The 21,244-nt window shown below is 40.2% G+C and overlaps 1 protein-coding gene across 3 annotated transcripts in view; it reads left to right on the top strand.

Annotated features, from left to right (window-relative positions):
• Positions 1–16,734, top strand: part of IKBIP (IKBKB interacting protein) — a 31,271-nt gene extending 14,537 nt beyond the window's left edge. For 2 of the 3 annotated variants that reach the window (XM_034934326.3, XM_057299511.2), the window contains one exon: positions 15,798–16,734. In XM_034934326.3, coding sequence (XP_034790217.3) covers positions 15,798–16,553 — 756 coding nt within the window. In that variant the 3' untranslated portion in view covers positions 16,554–16,734. Of the gene's footprint in view, positions 1–3,839; positions 6,353–15,797 lie in introns of those variants that run through there. The other variant, XM_008958049.5, reaches the window with a different exon arrangement.
• Positions 16,735–21,244: the final 4,510 nt, after the last annotated feature.

Below are 21,244 nucleotides of genomic sequence, written 5' to 3'. Positions count from 1 at the left end.
AACCAATTTTTTTCTCATCTACGTTGTAATGAAAGGACATCGAAACAACGTTGTTGGAGGAGCTGCTCTGAATAGTTCCACTTAAAGTCAGTTTCCAAGAACCTACCAATGACGTTAAGTGAGGACTTACTTTATATACAAATTCTTTGAAAACAATCAAGCACTAATAAAGTACTAGCTCTTTATTTATTTATTTATTTTTTTTTTTTTTTTTGCCCAGGCTCTTGTTGCCCAGGCTGGAGTGCAGTGGGGAGATCTGGCTCACTGCAACCTCCGCCTCCTGGGTTCAAGCAATTCTCCTGCCTCAGCCTCCCAAGTAGCTGGGATTACAGGCATGTGCCAACATACCCAGCTAATTTTTTGTATTTTTAGTAGACATGGGGTTTCACTGTGTTAGCCAGGATGGTCTCAATCTCCCGACCTCAGGTGGTCCGCCCACCTCTGCCTCCCAAAGTGCTGGGATTACAGGTGTGAGCCACCGCACCTGGCCCTACTAGCTCTTTCTTTAAGAAAAAATGAGACCCGGTGTGGTGGCTTATGCCTGTAATCTCAGCACTTTGGGAAGCTAAGTTGGGAGCATCACTTGAGCCCGGCAGTTTGAGACCAGCCCAGGCAACATGGTGAGACCCCATCTCTACAAAAAAAATTTTTTTAGTAAATAAAAATGAAAAACGATTAGAATATTTTGGTGGCCCATAAATGCTAGCTACTGTGGCATACTAGTCACTAAATATTTGCAGATTAAATCTATAACATCTTGCACTTACTTGGGGTATACTGCTTTCAGATTATAGTGAGGCTCTGATGAACCTCCTAAACAGGACATTACCTTAGGTGAGGATAAGCTTGCCTCTTCAAAATACTGCTAATAAAACAACTAAACCTAACCATGTTAATGGTTAGTATTTCTCATAATTGATTTTAAAAGGAACTTGTATTATGGCTGTATGTGTACATTTAAAAGAGGTTTTTATTTCTTTGGATTTTTTTGTTTGTTTTCTTTAAATGTGTGTGTGTGTGTATGTATGTATGTATGTATGTATGTATGTATGTATGTATGTATGTTTGAGACAGGGTCTTGCCCGGTCACCAAGGATGGAATGCAGTGGCATGATCATAGCTCACTGCAACCCTGAACTCTTGGGCTCAAGGAATCCTCCCACCTCAGCCTCCCAAGTAGCCGGGACTACAGGCGCACACCACCATGCCCAACTAATTTTGTTTGTTTGTTTGTTTGTTTGATAGAGACAGGGTCTTGCTTTGTGCCCAGGCTGGTCTCAAACTCCTAGGCTCAAGCAGTCCTTCTGCCTTGGCATCCCAACATGTTGGGATTAAGGCGTAAGCCACCATGCCCAACCCTTAAAATAAATTTTAAACAACATTTCAGAGTGGTGTTAGTCATTCTTGTTGCATACTCTTTAGGTCTTGATTGGGGTGGACCTAGAAGGCTTAGGGTCATTCTTCCTAAGCATCAACAAACATATTCTTTGTACTCTGAGATGTAGGGATTACACAGAGGCATAAGACATGGTCTCTTCTCCTTTGAAATTTAGAAGCTTTCACATCTTCACCCTGCTAATTCATCAATCAGTCTGTTAATGATTCCAATTTTGGAGTCACTTCCAGGCCTTTTCGCATTGCCCTCCTAACTTTTTATCTCTCCTCAAAGCATCCATTGCCCCCTGTGCTAATTCTTTTGTGACACTACTTATAATCTACTGTGATTTTTTTGGTTGCTAGTTTATCTCCTTTACTCCTCTTTAGAGCATACACTGCATCTTTTATCTCCATTTCCCTAGTACCTGATAATGGAACTACCTCACACAGGGTACTCAGTAGATCTTGTTGGGACTCTAGAATATATGATGTGGAAGATCTAAACACTGTCTCCCAATCAAATTGTGAAATCAAGGACTATGCTGTATTTGTCTCCACTGTCTCACACAAGGCTGGCACAGAGTGAACCCTCAAAATTTTTGAATTGTATGTGCTAAGTGGCAAATATGTGGCAAATATATGTGTAATAGGTGCTACAGGAATTCAGGTTGTCAGGGCTAGGGCTATGGAAGAAATGCTGCTCTGAGGAGCTGAGATCCGGTCTGAGCCTTGAAGTAAGGACAATGTAACTAAATAAAGAGGAGAGGAGGATAGCATAGGGAGAGGTTAGAGAATTTGAGACTTTATCCTAGAAGTATTAGGAAACATCAAAGGTTTTGTAACAGTGTACCATGACAGGCATACCAGTTTTTAAAAGCTTAGTCTAGTAGTAGTGTGTAGGCTAATTTAGAGAGCTAGCAACTGGAAGCAGATATTAGATATTACTTTTTCTAAAATACTTTCCTTCATCACTGAAGTCTAGGTTGGGTCTCCACCTGAGTGCTTCCATAGCTCTTCACCTGTCATAGTGCATATACACTTGTCTTTCTCGTCGATTAAACAAAGCTGCTTAAGGGCAGTATTTTGTATCTTGTTCAGTATTATGTCTTCAGCATAATGCTGCAAGCACATAATAAATTAATGATTATTTCTAGGCCTTCCTGTAGTCTCTAAAGCTGTTATCTAAGTGTAGACTAAAAGAGGTCAATGACTTGGCCTTCTATATTCCAGATACAGATTAGGAGGTGCCAGAGGCTTAGCATAATTTACAAATACTTAAAACACTTTACCATTCAATTTGACTTGTCTCACTAAACTGTTTTTTAATTCATTGTTGCCTTTGTATCTGTAAGACCTGATTCTAGTACTTTCTCTGCAAGAGGTTGGTCAAAAAAATTTTTTGGCAGAAACCCTTCCAGAATTATAGGATTTTAGGAAAGATATCAAATTTTATACAAAGTTGCAGTTTCTAAAAAGCCAAAAAACCATAAAAATGACATCGAGGGCTGGGCGCGGTGGCTCACGCCTGTAATCCCAGCACTTTGGGAGGCTGAGGTGGGCGGATCACGAGGTCAGGGGATCGAGACCATCCTCGCTAACACGGTGAAACCCCGTCTCTACTAAAAATACAAAAAATTAGCCGGGTGTGGTGGCGGGCGCCTGTAGTCCCAGCTACTCAGGAGGCTGAGGCAGGAGAATGGCTTGAACCCGGGAGGCGGAGCTTGCAGTGAGCCGAGATCACGCCACTGCACTCCAGCCTGGGCGACAGAGCGAGACTCCGTCTCAAAAAAAAAAAAAAGAAAACTGACATCAAAGTTACTTACCATTAGAGTTAAAAGGAGGAAATTGCATCTATTTCAGGCCCTGTAACATTACTTTTCTCTTGTATATGCTTCCATAGAAATGCTGAAATATCTAGGATTATGTGTTCAGGTGTATTTTTTTTTTTTTTTTAACATAGTGCTGGCCAGGCGCGGCAGCTCTCGCCTGTAATTCTAGTACTTTGGGAGGCCGAGGCAGACGGATCACTAAAGGTCAACAGTTCAAGACCAGCCTGGCCAGCATGGTGAAACCCCATCTCTACGAAAAATACAAAAATTAGCTAGGCATAATGGCGCGTACCTGTAATCCCAGCTACTCAGGAAGCTGAGGCAAGAGAATACGTTGAACCTGGGAGGCGGAGGTTGCAGTGAGCTGAGATTGCTCCACTGCACTCCATCCTGGGTGACAGGGCGAGATTCCGTCTAAAAAATAAATAAATAAAACAATGCAGGGTTAACGTATTTGTGAAAACTATTAATGTAATAAATATCTTTGTCAGTCTGATTCTGATATACTTGGATATTTTAGACATCTTCAGAATTTTAACGTGGCATGTGTTATGCTCCTGATTGTTAAAGTGTGTTTCTCTAATATGAAAATTATTAAGTAGCCTTGGGAATTGTTTTGTGTTATAAATGCAGCTTGAGTCTACTGAAAGCATCCTGCAGGAAGCTACATCATCCATGTCTTTGATGACCCAGTTTGAGCAGGAAGTATCCAACCTCCAAGATATCATGCATGACATTCAAAATAATGAAGAGGTGCTCACTCAAAGGATGCAAAGCCTTAATGAGAAATTTCAGAATATTACGGATTTCTGGAAGAGAAGCCTAGAAGAAATGAACATTAATACAGACATTTTCAAATCAGAAGCAAAACATATACATTCTCAAGTAACTGTCCAAATTAACTCAGCTGAGCAGGAAATAAAATTGCTCACTGAACGGCTAAAAGATTTGGAAGATAGCACACTAAGAAATATTAGAACAGTAAAAAGACAAGAAGAAGAAGATCTCCTGCGAGTAGAGGAGCAGCTAGGCTCTGATACAAAGGCAGTTGAAAAGTTAGAAGAGGAACAGCATGCCCTCTTTGCCAGAGATGAAGATCTGACTAATAAACTTTCCGACTACGAACCCAAAGTTGAAGAATGCAAGACACATTTGCCAACAATTGAAAGTGCTGTTCACTCTGTTCTCAGAGTCTCTCAGGATCTGATAGAAACAGAAAAGAAAATGGAAGACTTGACTATGCAGATGTTTAATATGGAAGATGATATGCTGAAAGCAGTGTCTGAAATAATGGAGATGCAGAAAACCCTTGAAGGAATTCAGTATGATAATAGCATATTAAAGATGCAAAATGAACTGGATATTCTAAAAGAAAAAGTTCATGATTTTATAGCATACTCAAGTACAGGAGAAAAGGGAACTTTAAAAGAATATAATATAGAAAATAAAGGAATTGGTGGTGATTTTTAAATTCATGACATTTATTCTGATGAACCATATCATTATACATAAATTGATTCGTCCATTGATTTTGAGTTACTTTGATATGCCTCATCTTATCCTACATTATTGGAAAATAAATGAGATGTCCACACAAATGGATTATCCACATAATCAAAGCTTATCTTTTTAAGCACTAAAACTTACTTCATTGTAACTATTTGAAATAGAAATAGTTCTTTAAAAATATTTCTCTACTTTTAAAACAAGATACTTAATATTTTTAATGTTTTTTAAAGCATTAATGGACATCATCATTAATTTCACCTGTTATATTGTACCCACATATATTGATGTCTCCAGGGGCTAATGAAGGGTATTTACCACTTCACTAAATGACCCCAATTTGCCATTTTCAAGCCTATGTCTCATACCTTTTCTGTCACCTGATCTTACTGTCAGGTTGGTTGGTAATGTGCCTGCCTCAGCCAGTTCACTTTCTTAGGTAATTCACTGTAGGTTAAGAATCCACACAACCAAGTTCATGGGAATTTTGTGTAAAATAAAAGATAACATGCCTGAGGGAGAGCCTGGTGCCTTTGCTATGAATTAATATGCACTTTCTGAAAACTCTAAAGCCTGGGAAACATTTTAGCTTTTGTTAAGGTTCTAAACTGTGTTACAGATACTTGTAAGACTTTTAAAATCAGAGTAAGTATGTTCTTACATAAGGCCTTTCTTAGGAATTATGTGTATATAAGTCTTTGAAATATATATACCTGGGTTTTAGGTTCCAACTGTGTTAGACATGAGTTTGCTAGATCCATGGTCTCTAGATGGTTTACTTAAATAGACCAGGCGCAGTGGCTCACACCTGTAATCCTAGCACTTTGGGAGGCCGAGGTGGGCAGATCATGAAGTCAGGAGATCAAGACCATCTGGCTAACAGGGTGAAACCCTGTCGCTACTAAAAAATACAAAAATTAGCCGGGCGTGGTGGTGGGTGCCTGTAGTCCCAGCTACTCAGGAGGCTGAGGCAGGAGAATGGTGTGAACCCGGGAGGCAGAGCTTGCAGTGAGCCGAGATCGCGCCACTGCACTCCAGCCTGAGTGGCAAAGCGAGACTCCGTCTCAATAAATAAATAAATAAATAAAAATAAGCCTGTGGCCTGTTTTGAGGGAAAAGTAACATAACTGTGATAATTAATTATGATAATAACTATGATAGTTAAAAATACGTCATTTTAAAGATTTCCCAAACCACACCACTAAATTTGTTTTATGAATTGATTTTATTTTATTTGAAATTATATAATGTAGTCAACTGCAATATGGAAGTTTGTTCTTGTTTCTTTGTCAATAACCTTACCAGTTTTATAATGCAGTTTTTGATGGAATTAAACACAAAGAACTTGAAAGCAGTCAGTTACAAAAAGGTAGTTGTGGTCAAGTAGTTTTAATATGTAAATTTGCAAGTTTTTGGAGAACCCCCAAACTCCTTCTCCACTGGAGTTAGGAGGGCCTGTGGTAGACAGCGTGAATCATGAAAATAAGCCTGGAGAGTTCTGTTATTAAGGGGCATAGCATTAATTTTTGCAGTCTGAAAATTACACTTCTTGACTTCTGAATGTCTCTTATTTGCGTGCACTGACAAAATTCTATTTGTTTACTTTTATTTTAATGCTAATAAAATAGATTATAAAGTAAGCTGGAACTTTGTTGTTTTAACCTCCATCCTGTCAAGGCAAATGTGATCTCTTATCTTATATCCTTTACGTTTAAATATTTTTTTCTCACCGATCACCACATTTAATATGAGGTTATTATGAACTTATATATACCATGGTAATGGTTACTGAAAGTAAATGGAAACAAGGTGGCTACTGTTCTCTATAATGACACAAGGGAAAGGAAAAAAACTGCACTTCTACAAGTATAACCTGAGAAAACTATTAAAGTATATATGCGTTTGTATGTATGTATAGATATCTAGATAGATATATCCTGTATTTACGAAGAGGTTTTCCTATTAAGAAATTATTAGAGAGATTTAGATGTACTTAATTTGTCTTTCTCTCTTTCTTCCATTCATTTATTTAACACAGATGCTTAAAATTTCAAAAACTTTCCTGTGTATCAAATATTAAATTACATTGTTAGTCTTTTCTTTAGGGAAAATTACCAATATCTTAAAACACATTTTTGTATCTTTGTTACTGATAATAAATTTTATGTCAATTAATTTCTTATAAAGTGGCCAGGCACGGTGCCTCATACTTGTAATCCCAATACTTTGGGAGGCTGAGGCAGAGTGGCTTAAGCCCAGGAGTTTGAGACAGCCTGGGTAACATAGTGAGACCTCGTCCCTACAAAAAAAAAAAAAAAAAAAGTGTAAGGAGGAGTAAGGCCAGGCACAATGGCTCACTCCTATAATTCCAACACTCTGGGAAGCTGAGGTGGGAGGATCGCTTGAGCTCAGGAGTTCAAGACCAGCCTGGATAACATGGCGAGACTTCATGTCTACTAAAAGTCAAAAAAAAGCGCATCCCTGTAGTCCTAGCGACGCAGGAGGCTGAGCCCAGGTGTTCAAGGTTGCAGTGACCTGCACCATTGCATTCCCAGCCTGGGTGACAGAGCAAGACCCTATCTCAAAAGCATAACAGTACTGGATCAGCTGGGCGCAGTGGCTCACCCCTGTAATCCCAGCACTTTGGGAGGCCTAGGTGGGCAGATCACCTGAGGTCAGGAGTTCAAGACCAGCCTGGCCAATATGGTGAAACCCCGTCTCTCCTAAAAATACAAAATTAGCCGGGCATGGTAGCAGGTGCCTGTAATCCCAACTACTCGGGAGGCTGAGGCAGGAGAATCGCTTGAACCGGGAGGCAGAGGTTGCAGTGAGCCAAAATCACGCCATTGCACTACAGCCTGGCAACAGAGTGAGACTCCATCTCAAAAAAAAAAGTAAAAGTACTGGATCAATTTTTTTAATGTTAACAGGAATAAATCACTTTTACAATACAAGCACCTAATTATTTTTAAACTTTTGAATATATAATTTTTAAATGTAATATTGCCTTAAATTTTGCTTAATGATCAGAAACTAATGACTAATTATACTTGTATATTTTATAACCAAAAATCTTGATTTATTAGCCTGTGTGGCTTCATAGAAAAACCCATAAGATGCAAAATTAGTAGTAGTATTTTTCTTCTCAACCTAATTGTAGACCTTTGTATGAATCTATAACTTTGTTCAAATTTTGATATGATGCCATTACACAATAATGATGCTGAAAATTTACCAAACTCAATAAGAAAAAAAAAAAATCCTTTGTAGATTTACCCCATATTTGCACAGTTGACAAAAGCTCTACAAATTTTCCTAGCACCTGCTCATTTCAATTTATAAGCTATTAATTAATTAATTTTGGGACAGGGTCTCACTCTGTCACCCAGGCTGGAGTGTAGTGGCGTGATCACAGCTCACTGCAGCTTCCAACTTCCTGGGCCCAAGGGATCCTCCCATCTCAGCTCCTCTGATTGCTGGGACTACAGGTGCACACCGCCATGCCAAGCTAATTTTATTTTTTTGTAGAAACAGTCTCATTATGTTGCCCAGGCTGGTCTCAAACTCCTGGGCTGAAGCAGTTCTCCCATCTGGACTTCCCAAAATGCTGGGATTAGAGGTGTAAGCCACCATATCCAGCCTATAAACTACTAATTTAATACAAATCAAAATACTCCACCCCACCTTTACACAGCAGGAGAGGAGAGAACTAACACTTCAGCACCTGTTAAAATGACATACCCACACGTATGTCAAGCATTTCTAGGAGATGTACATTCATCATCATCATTCCTTTTTTTTTTTTTTTTTAAGATGGAGTCTCACTCTGTCCCCAGGCTGGAGTGCAGTGGTGCGATCTCAGCTCACTGCAACCTCCACCTCCCGGGTTCAAGCGGTTCTCCTGCCTCAGCCTCCCGAGTAGCTGAGACTACAGGCATGTGCCACCATGCCCAGCTAATTTTTGTATTTTTAGTAGAGATGAGGTTTCTCCATGTTGGCCAGGATGGTCTCGATCTCTTGACCTCGTGATCCGTCTACCTCGGCCTCCCAAAGTGCTGGGATTACAGACATGAGCCACCGCGTCCAGCCTTCATTATCGTCATCATAACAGCTCTATATATTGATTACCTACCTTGTGCCAGTCATTATCACTAATCCTTACTACACCTTTGCTAGCTATTAGACCCATTTTACAAATAAGGAAATGGAGACTTAGGAACATTGGGAATCTTGCAGTCACACTGTAGACCTAGGTCTGTTCAATTCCAGAGGCCAAGGACATCTCACTACACCATGGAGCCTGCTACTGTTCAACTAGGGGAGAAAAATCACAACAAATCTGCTGCTAGTAGAACTATCTCGATAACTCAAAAAGCAATAATTGAGTCAAATGTGTTCTCTACCATGTTGCCATTAAACCAGACTCAGTCCCTCAAAAGCTGTAGCTGTGCTCTAAAATTGTTTGGCCTTTGAGCATAAGAAGGAATCAATAAATGAATAAATGTTGGAGAAGAGGAAAAAGCAGTGCTGAAGAGTCCTAGGCTGTACTCCTCTAATCTATTAATAGGTTTTGCCACTGCATATTCTGGGCACTTTATTTTAGGGCTTAGGTTTTTTTTGTTTTGTTTTGTTTTGTTTTGTTTTTTGAGACAAAGTCTTGCTGTGTCGCCCAGGCTGGAGTGCAGTGGCACAATCTTGGTTCACTACAACCTCCACCTCCTGGGTTTAAGCAATTCTCCTGCCTCAGCCTCCCAAGTACCTGGGATTACAGGTGCCTGTCACCACACCCGGCTCATTTTTTGTATTTTTAGTAGAGATGGGGTTTCACCATGTTGGCTAGGCTGGTCTTGAACTCCTGACCTCAGGTGATCCGCCCACCTCGGCCTCCCAAAGTGCTGGGATTACAGGTGTGAGCCACCATGCCCGGCCACTAGGGCTTAGTTTTAAATAGTAAAAGGAGAGAATTATATCAATAATCCCTAAGATGCCTTCTGGCTTTAAGTGGTTTTATTTACTTATTTACCCTTTTTTTTAATATAAAAAAAAGTAGAGATGAGGGTCTCTCTATGTTGCCCAGGCTGGTCTCAAACTCCTGGCCTCAACGGATCCTCCGTCCTTGGCCTCCCAAAGTGCTGGGATAACAGGTGTGAGCCACTGCGCCTGATCTAAATGGTTTTAAATTATACAGATCAATAAAATTTCCAGGTCCTTTAATAGAATTCAAAGATCCTAGCTGGGTGCAGTGGCCCACGCCTGTAATTTCAGCACTTTGGGAGGCTGAGGTGGGTGGATCACGAGGTCAGGAGATCGAGACCATCCTGGCCAACATGGAGAAACCTGTGTCTCTACTAAAAATACAAAATTAGGTGAGCGTGGTGGTGAGCGTCTGTAATCCCAGCTACTTGGGAGGCTGAGGCAGGAGAATCTCTTGAACCCAGGAGGCAGGGGTTGCAGTGAGCTGAGATGGCGCCACTACACTCCAGCCTGGGCGACAGAGCAAGACTCCGTCTCAAAAAAAAAAAAATCCTTTAGCAAGTTTTTAGAAAGCAGATTGGACCTAGAAATCATATTCTTGAACCATGTTGCTGTGCTTGTAGATCCAGGCAATGTTTAACATTACAGGACAGCATCTAACCTCATACCTTGAATATATGATAGGAATTTAATAAATATTCTGGCCGGGGACAGTGGCTCATGCCTGTAATCCCAGCACTTTGGGAGTCTGAGGTGGGCGGATTACTTGAGGGCAGGAGTTCGCAACATGGTGAAACCCCGTCTCTACTAAAAAAAAAAAAAAAAAAAAAAATAGAAAACTTAGCCAGGTGTGGTGGTGCATGCCTGTAATCCCAGCTACTTGGGAGGCTGAGGCCGGAGAATCACTTGAACTCGGGCGGCAGAGGTTGCAGTGAGCAGAGATTGCACCACTGCACTCCAGCCTGGGCAATAGAGTGAGACTCCATCTCATAAATAAATAAATAAATAAATAAATAATCAAATCACTGATGTACTTTTTTTTTTTTTTTTTTTTTTTTTTCTGAGAAAGGGTCTGGTTCTGTTGCCCAGACTGGAGTGCAGTGGCATGATCTCAGCTCACTGCAACCTCTGCCTCCCAGGATCAAGCCATCCTCCCAGCTCAGCCCGGCTATTTTTGTAATTTTTGTAGAGATGGAGTTTCACCATGTTGCCCAGGCTGGTCTTGAACTCCTGAGCTCAAGTGACCCATCCACCCCGCCTCACAAAGTGCTGGGATTACGGGCGTGAGCCACCATCCCCAGCCTTCACTGATGTGCTGTTTTCAGCTACTGATAGACTCTAACTCTTCTTTCTATCCATCCTAGGCAAATAGGTTAACCAAACCCGAAGTAATTTTTAAAATAATTTAATACAACAATCTGTAGACTATTACCACACTGTATTGAGCTTATATTTTCATAAAGATCAATAGAAGTTCATGATAGATTGCTATTATAAACAACCAAGTGAAACAAAGAGGTTTACTAACAGCTTCTTCCTAATAATCTGATCCTTCTAAGAATAAGTTAATAAATAATATTCTGAGCATAATTCATTTTTATTTATGTTAAGTAAAACTAAATGTATGATAACCAAAATAATCTCAAAAGATTGGCATTAGCCAAGTAATCCAAATACAATTTAAGAAAGATAATTCAAGCTAGGTGTGGTGGCTCACGCCTGTAATCCCAGCACTTTGGGAGGATCACTTGAGCCAGGAGTTCAAGACCAGCCTGGGCAGCATAGTGAGACCCCCATCTCAAATTTTTTTTTTTTTTTGAGACAGAGTCTGGCTCTGTTGCCCAGGCTGGAGTGCAGTGGCACAATCTCGGCTCACTGCAAGCTCCGCCTCCGGGGTTCACGCCATTCTCCTGCCTCAGCCTCCTGAGTAGCTGGGACTACAGGCGCCCACCACTACGCCCGGCTAATTTTTTGTATTTTTAGTAGAGACAGGGTTTCACTGCATTAGCCAGGATGGTCTCGATCTCCTGACCTTGTGATCCGCCCACCTCGGCCTCCCAAAGTGCTGGGATTACAGGCGTGAGCCACCGCGCCTGGCCTCAATTTTTTTTTTTAAGAAAGATAATTGATAAGAAAACATTGAAGAAATACACAATTATTTTAGAAAAAAGATATCTTTAGATTAAACTGCATATTTAATTTTGTAAAAATGTTTTACAGTCTGATTATTTGTTTTTATAAATTTTTATTTCAATTTTTTTGTTTTAGAGATGGGGGTCTTGCTATGTGCCCAGGCTAGAGCACAGTTGGTATTCATAGGCGCAATCATAGCACACTACAGCGTCAAATTCCTGGACTCAAGCTTTTTTATTTCTTCTTTTCTGAATTTTAAGTAACACATTTATCGACATTCTGTGTCCCAAACTAAACTACAAACTCCCTAAAAGCAGAGACTGTTCTTGATCATACTAGCACATACTATAGTACAGTATATGCTGTCAAATCAAACTAGTTTTGGTTATTAATAGAAAGTTATAATTTCCTACTTTACAACATAGTACTTTCCTAGAAAACAAGCTGAAAGTTAAATATGCAAAAGTCAAATGATTGACTCACACATTATAAATGGGATTCTTTTTCCAGAGTAATTACTGTATATCTGTCTTTGGGCATACGCATTAGCAATGTATTTCTAGCCATTTTACATTTGTTTCTTAATTTATTTTTCTTCATAATTGAGCACACAGTCCATAGGCTAATCTTCTGATTGAAGCTAAATAGTCTTACCTGATTTCCATCTTTGTTTTAATTGTACGACTTTATCCAACTTTGTGTGGTTTATGAGATCTACCCATCTTATCGCTATGTAATTTTCCCTTCTTCATTTTATTAACTGATAGCACGATGCAATAAAATGTCAAATATTTAAAGTTCGATAAAATACTCAACTCCCCAACACTGCTATATAGGCACGCACGTGTGTGTGCACAGACACAGGACCATCACCACAAACAACAACAAAAATAACAACTCAAGATGTTGCCAGACACTTGGGTGGCTCCAAATGTTTATCAGTTAATGTGTCCAAGTTAAATCAAGGTGACAATTTAAGAGCTTTCAGTTCATAATGTATAGTGGGGAAGAAGGATGACATTGAAACATACAAAAGTTGAAAAACAGCTGCATTTGGAATCAGAATTTTAGAACCTTGGAAATTCTTTTCTTTTACTTATCTGTCTTCTCTACTAAACTAAGTTGAGGCCACAACTCGAGTTATACTCATCTTTATGTTCCACATATTTTGCATGCCTAACAACATACTAGGAACTTGAGAATTTGAATTATTCAAGGTCTCATGGATAGTTAGATAGGCCAGAAAACTGTTTATAAAAGTTACAGGCCAATAAAGCTTAGACATATAGTCTTGGACATTGGTCCCTTCATTCTAGCATTTGCTATAACTTATTTGCAGTTGCCTTAGACCCCAAATAGCCAAAGCAATCTTAAGCAAAAAGAACAAAGCTGGAGACATCACACTACCCGATCTCAAAATATATTACAAAGCTGTAGTAATCCAAACAGCGTGATACTAGCATTTAAAAAAAAAAACATAGACTAATGGAACAGAATAGAGAGCCCAGAAATACTTCTACAAGTGTATGTTCAAATGATTCTCATCCAAGTTGCCAAGAACACACAATAGGGAAAGGACATCTCTTTAATAAATGCTGTTGAGAAAACTGGATATCCTATGCAGAAGAATGAAACTGGACCCTTATATCAAACCATATACAAAAACCAATTCAAAATGAATTAAAGACTTAAATGTAACACCAGAAATTGAAAACTGCTGGAAGAAAACATGAGGAAAAAGCTTCTTGACATTAGTCTTGGCAAAGATTTTTTTGAATAGAACCTGAAAAGAACAAGCAACAAAAGCAAAAATAGATAAATATGATTGTGTCAAACTAAAAAGCTTCTGTACAGAAAAGGAAACAGTCAACAGAGTGAAGAGACAACCTATAGAATGGGAGAAAATACTCATGAACCATAAATCTGAGAATGGCTTAATATCCAAAATATATAAGGAACTCAATAGCAAAAAAAAACCCAATTAAACAATGGGCTATGGACATGAATAGACATTTCTCAAAAGAAGACATAGTAATGGCCAACACGTATATGGAAAAAAATGCTCAACATCACTAATTATCAGGGAAATGAAAAATTAAAACCACAATGAGATATCAACTCACACCTGTTAGAATATTTATTATCAAAAAGACAAAAGATAACAAGTGTTGGTGAGAATGTGGAGAAAAGGGAACCACTGTACACTGTGAGTGGGAAAGTATAGCCATTATGGAAAACAGTGTGGAGGTTCCTCAAAAAAAAAAAAACTAAGAATAATCATATGATCCAGCAATCCCACTTCTGGATATATATCCAAAAGAAATGAATCAGTATGTCAAGGAGTTTTCTGCACTCCCATATTCATTGCAGCATTACTCCCAATAGCCAAGATATGTAGAATCAACCTAAGTGTCAATCAACAGATGAATGATAAATAACACACACGCACACACACAAAATGCGGTTCTCCCTTTAAAAAGAAGGAAATCCTGTTATTTGTGACTACATGGATGAACCTAAATGATATTATGCTAAGTGGAATGAACCAGGCACAGAAAGACAAATACTGCATGATCTCAATTATATGTGGAATCTAAAAAAGTCAGACTCATAGAAGTACAGAGTAGAATGGTTACGAGGGATTGGAGGGGACAGGGTAGGACAATTGAGAGATGTTGATTAAAGAATACAAAGTTTCAGTTAAACAGGATGAATAAGTTCTGGAGATCTATTGTATAGTATGATGACTGTAAATAATAATAATATATACTTGAAAATTGCTAAGAGGCCGGGCGCGATGGCTCATGCCTTATAATCTTAGCACTTTGGGAGGCCGAGGCAGGCGAATCACTTGAGATTAGGAGTTTCAGACCAGCGTAGTCAACATGGTGAAACCCTGTCACTACTAAACAACAATTAGCCAGGCGTGGTGGCACACAACTGTGGTACCATCTACTCTGGAGACTGAGGCAGGAGAATCACTTGAACCCAGGAGGTAGAGGTTGCAGTCAGCAGAGATGGGGCCATTGCATTCCAGCCTGGGTACAGAGTGAGTGAGACTTCCATCTCCAAAAAAAAGAGAGAATTTCTAGGAGAGTAGATCTTAAATATTCTTACTACAAAAAAAAATACATGAGGTGATAGATATGTTCATTAGCTTGATTTAATCATTCACAATATGTGCGTAGATATGTATATCAAAATATTACATTGTACACAATAAATATATACAATTTTAATTTGTCAATTATACCTTAATAAAGCTGAAATAAAAAAGAACTTATGTTGCCTTGTCTCACCTAGCAAAGCTCAACTGGAAGAAACTTCCTTTTCCCTTCTCCAGCAACTGAAAAACCACATCACTGTCTCATGTAGCTCATTTTATTACTGTACAGAAGACCAATTGTGAAAATATTATAATGTAAAAAATGTAATTTCCAGTGACATTTCATGAAATTTTCTTAATGTTTCCTTCTTATTCATTAGTAATTCACTTACATTGTTCTAAATTCTCTTACTTTTGAAGTCGTCTTTTACCATATGCTTTCCAGAAGAACAGTAAAGTGTAGTTAAAAAATAACATAAGGCAGGGCGTGGTGGCTCACGCCTGTAATCCCAGGCATGGATTTAGGAGGCCGAGGTGGGCAGATAACCAGAGGTCAGGAGATCGAGACCAGCCTGTCCAACATGGTGAAAACCCATCTCTACTAAAAATACAAAAAAAGTTAGCTGAGGTGGGGGCGGGTGCCTATAATCCCAGCTACTTGGGAGGCTGAGTCAGGAAAATCGCTTGAACCCAGGAGGTGGAGGTTTCAGTGAGCCAAGATCATGCCACTGCACTCCATCCTGGGTAACAGAACAAGCCTCTGTCTCAAAAAAAAATAAAATTAAATTAAAAAGAAATATAAAATTTAAGATGAATTTTAAATGGTAAGCTTCTAATGCATTTAATCATTGTGATATTATATTTTCTTATAGTGGCAGAAATCTGAAGCTATCATGGAACAATTGAAGTTTTTTCAAATAATTGCTCATCTAAAGCGTCTACAGGAAGAAATTAATGAGGTAAAAACTTGGTCCAATAGGATAACTGAAAAACAGGATATACTGAACAACAATCTGACGACGCTTTCTCAAGACATTACAAAAGTAGACCAAAGTACAACTTCCATGGCAAAAGATGTTGGTCTCAAGATTACAAGTGTAAAAACAGATATACGACGGATTTCAGGTTTAGTAACTGATGTAATATCATTGACAGATTCTGTGCAAGAACTAGAAAATAAAATAGAGAAAGTAGAAAAAAATACAGTAAAAAATATAGGTGATCTTCTTTCAAGCAGTATTGATCGAACAGCAACGCTCCGAAAGACAGCATCTGAAAATTCACAAAGAATTAACTCTGTTAAGAAGACGCTAACCGAACTTAAGAGTGACTTCGACAAACATACAGATAGATTTCTAAGCTTAGAAAGTGACAGAGCCAAAGTTCTGAAGACAGTGACTTTTGCAAATGATCTAAAACCAAAGGTGTATAATCTAAAGAAGGACTTTTCCCGTTTAGAACCATTAGTAAATGATTTAACACTACGCATTGGGAGATTGGTTACCGACTTACTACAAAGAGAGAAAGAAATTGCTTTCTTAAGTGAAAAAATATCTAATTTAACAATAGTCCAAGCTGAGATTAAGGATATTAAAGATGAAATAGCACACATTTCAGATATGAATTAGTTTGACGTTATTGAGATTAGACTAAGGTAATTTTTTTAATGGGACCTCTCATGAGAAGACTGGTAAATCAAAAATAATGATATTTTGGAGCAAAAGTCATTTTATATTTAATCCTATTTTGTACAGTAAAAATAAAACTTTAAAACAGGTTGATTTTCCAAAATAAATATGCTAAAACCTATTTTTGCAACTTTATATAGCAAGAACTTTATCCATCCTTCTGACATACATGTTGTTACACACACACACACACACACACACACACACACACACACATAGGAGAAGCAGAATGTGCTAGTTAGCATGGGGAGATCTCGAAGGGGCAGGATCTGAATCCCCACTTGCCCTCTCTGGCTGCCAGGGAGCCCAGCATGTGTGTTTAGGGACCTAACTGAAGAACTACCCCTCAGGGGACGGGGCTGCGGCATTCATTATCCAGTTAGAGGAAGAGAAACTAGAAAGGTCACAGTGAGCTGCAGGGGAAAAAAAATAAAGTAAGCCTATCTGGGTCCTTCATGGCTTTAGGAAACAGGGAAAGGAACAGTAGTGTCCCGGTCTATTTGGGCTGGTGTATAATAGTATAGCAAGAACTTTAGGTAGCCTGTAACTAACAAATTTATTTCTCACTGTTCTAGAGGCTGGAAAGTCTGAGATCAAGGTGCTGGCAGATTCAGTGTCTAGTGTGGGCCCACTTCCTGGTTCATAGCACCTTCTAGCTGTGTCCTCACGTGGTGGAAGGAGCAAGCAGCAATCTGGGGCCTCTTTTATAGGGGCACTAATCCTGTCCATGAAGACTCCTACCTTATGACCTAATCACCTCCCAAATGTCTCACATTGGATTTCAACGTATGAATTTTGGGGAGACACATTCAGGCCATAGCAAGTAGGTTACTTAATAAAAGGGGCTGGAAAGTGGCTTCTAGAGCAAGGGTTGTGGGGGAGGGTGTAGATTGAAGGGGGCTTGCCAAGCCTCAGACAGACTCTGCCTCAAAGCAACACAACTCATGTGTGATGAGGATGTGACCAGAAGTAGCCAAAGCAACTAGAAGAGGAGGCCCTAAGTCTGGGCACCGTGGCTCACGCCTATAATCCCGGCATTTTGGGAGGCCGAGGCGGGTGTAACACCTGAGGTCAGGAGTTTGAGACCAGCCTGGCCAACATGGTGAAACCACGTCTCTATTAAAAATACAAAAATTAGCCGGGCAAGGTAGTGGGTACCTGTAATCCCAGCTACTCGGGAAGTTGAGGCAGGAGAATCGCTTGAACCCAGGAAGCAAAGGTTGCAGTGATCAGACATCCCACCATTGCACTCCAGCCTGGGAGACTGGGAGACAGAGCAAGACTACATCTCAGGGGAAAAAAAAAAAAGGGGGTGGGGGGGAGCTCTAACAGCATTGGCAAAAGTTTTATCAATTCCAATTACATAAAACTTTAGAAAATGCAAAGTAATCTAAAGTGACAGAAAGTAGATCAGTGGTTGCCTGTTGCATTAGGATTCTCCAGAGAAACAGAGCCAATAGGATGGATGGATAGACAGATGATTGATAGGTAGGTAGGTAGGTAGGTAGGTAGATAGGTAGGTGGGTGGTGGATGGATGGGTGGATAGATTAGATAGATGATGATAGATAGATAGATAGATGATAGATAGATAGATAGATTCTAGGAATTGGCTCACATGATTATGGAGGCCAAGAATCACACAATCTTTCATCTGCAAACTGGAAAACTAGGAAAGCCAGTGGTTTAATTCAGAGTGAGTCTGAAGGCCTGACAACCAAAGGAAGTGATAGCCTAAGCCCTCGTGCAAGACCAAAGGCCCAAAACCGGGAACACTGATGTCTGAGGGCAGGAGAAGATAGACGTCCCAGTTCAAAGAGTAGCAGATTCACCCTTCTGCCTTTTTTCTATCCAGGCCCTCAATGGATGGGATGATGCTCACCCACATTAATGAAAGTGATCTTCTTTATGCAGTCTACCAAGTCAAATGCTAAGCTCTTCTGGAAACACTGTCACAGACACACCCAGAAATAATGTTTTACCAGCTATCTGGGCATCCCTTAGCCCAGGCAGCTTTAAACAAAATTATCCATCACAACTGTAGATAGAGATGGAGACAGGTATAGATTACAAAGAGCCACAAGGAAAAGGAGTGAAGGATGTTTATTATCTTCATTGTGATAGATATATGTCAAAACTCATCAAAGAGTACACTTTTTAAATTTTTATTTATTTTTATTTTTGAGACAGGTTCTCACTTTTTCACCCAGGCTGGAGTGCGGTGGTGTGATCATGGCTCACAGCAGCCTTGACCTCCTGGACTCAAATGATCCTTCCACCTCAGCTTCCTGAGTAGCTGGGACTACAGTCTCAAGCCACCATGCCTGGCTAATTTCTTTTTTCTTTTTTTCTTTTTTTTTCTTTTTTTTTGGTAGAGATGGAATCTCCCTATGCTGCCCAGGCTGGTCTTGAACTCCTGGGTTCAAGTGATTCTTCTGCTTTGGCCTCCCAGAGTTCTGGCATTACAGTATACACTTGAAATATTTGTGTTTATATGTGTAATCTCTCATCAATAAATGTTTTTAAGTACACTATAATAACCTAAAGTAAACCCACACAGCATTAGCCCCAGTTTCAAATGCCTAGCGTGAAGGATATCCAGATCCACAGAGCTGGTCACCTCAAAAATAAGAGTTTATGAATTCTGTGTGTTTGTTCTTGTTCTTGTTGTTGTTTTGAGACAGGGTCTTATTTTGTTGCCCAAGCTGGAGTGCAGTGGCATGATCATGCCTCACTGCAGCCTCTTGTCTCCTGACCTCAAGCAATCCTCCCACTCAGCCTCCTGAGTAGCTAGGACTACATGAATTCACCACCAACCCTAACTACTTTTTTAATTTTTTTTTTTTTTTTTGGTAGAGATGAAGTCTGCCTATACTGCCCAGAGTGGTCTCAAACTCCTGAAGTCAAGCAATCCTCCTTCCTTGGCCTCCCAAAATGCTGGGATCACAAGTGTCAGCCACTGTGCCTGGCGAGTTTATGAATTCTCTTTTATTTTTATTTTTTATTTATTTATTTTTGTTTTTTTGAGACAGAGTTTCGCTCTTGTAGCCCAGGCTGGAGTGCAATGGCACGATCTCGGCTCACTGCAACCTCCGCCTCCCGGGTTCAAGTGATTCTCCTGCCTCAGCCTCCCGAGTAGCTGGGATTACAGGATTGCGCCACCATGCCCAGCTAATTTTTGTATTCTTAGTAGAGATGGGGTTTCACCATGTTGGCCAGGCTAGCCTCGAACTCCTGACCTCAGGCGATCCACCCGCCTCAGCCTCCCAAAGTGCTGGGATTACAGGCATGAGACACCGCGCCGGGCCTCTTATATTTTTCTGAGAGGGAGTCTGGCTCTGTCGCCCAGGCTGGAGTGCAGTGGTGCAATCTCGGCTCACTGCAAGCTCCGCCTCCCGGGTTCACGCCATTCTCCTGCCTCAGCCTCTCGAGTCGCTGGGACTACAGGCCCCCACCACGACACCTGGCTAATTTTTTTGTTGTTGTTTTTAGTAGAGACGGGATTTCACCATGTTAGCCAGGATGGTCTCTATCTCCTGACCTCGTGATCTGCCCGCCTCAGCCTCCCAGAGTGCTGGGATTATAGGCGTGAGCCACCATGCCCGGCTGAGTTTATGAATACTTATATCGAGTGGCTCATCACCAATCCTTGGGCTTTTTGCCATGGAAAAGTTAACTATGTACTCTCTGACTTGGTTCACCTTCTCCAAGCTATTGCCAGGAAATATTTCACATGTTCTGTCTTATTTGAAAAATTGATAGCCAGGAACAGTGGCTCACACCTGTAATCCCAGCATTTTGGGAGGCTGAGGCAGGCAGATCACTTGAGCTAATGAGTTTGAGACCAGCCTGGCCAGCATGGTGAATTTCAGCTCTACAAAAAAAAATTAACCAGTGTGGTGTGCATCTGTAGTCCCAGTTAATGGGGAGGCTGAGGTGGGAGAATCGCTTGAGCCCAGGAGGTAATCTGCAGTGAGCTATGATCTGCACTCCAGCGCTGGCAACAGTGAGACCCTGTGTCAAAAAAAAAAGAAAGAAAAATTGAGTCATTATTACCAGAAACTTGTGTAGTAGTCAGGATTCTCCAGAGAAACAGAAGCAACAAGATGTAGGGGAAGAGAGAGAGAGAGAGGTTTAAGGAATTGGTTCACATGGATTATAGAGGATGGCAAGTCCAAAATCTGCAAGGTGGGCCATCAGTCTGGATCCTCAGGGAAGAGCTGGTGTTGCAGTTCAAGTCTGAAGGCAGAATTCCTTCTTGCTTGGGTGGGAGTTGGGGGATCACTCTTTTGTTCTATTCAGGCCTTCAACTGATTGAACGTGGATTGCCACTCACATTATGGAGGGCAATCTGCTTTACTCGAGGTCCACTGATTAGAATGTTAATCTCATCCAAAAAAACACCCTCACGGGAACATCCAGTATAATGTTAAGCCAAACGTCTGGACATCATGGCCCAGCCAATTGATGGATAAAATTAACTATCACACCTTATCATTGTCTCACCCTTTTAAAGAAGGCTATGGGATATAGCTTACTTGTGAAATAGTTATCTCACCTATGGCCTGTCTCAGTTCCACCTCTGTCTAGTATTCAGACACTGAGGTTACAAGTACATCTAGAACAGGTTGAT

This window comes from Pan paniscus, chromosome 10 (assembly GCF_029289425.2).
Source record: "Pan paniscus chromosome 10, NHGRI_mPanPan1-v2.0_pri, whole genome shotgun sequence".
Lineage (NCBI taxonomy): Eukaryota > Metazoa > Chordata > Mammalia > Primates > Hominidae > Pan > Pan paniscus.
Note: the sequence above shows the minus strand (reverse complement) of the source record. Positions and strands in the feature narration are given on the sequence as shown.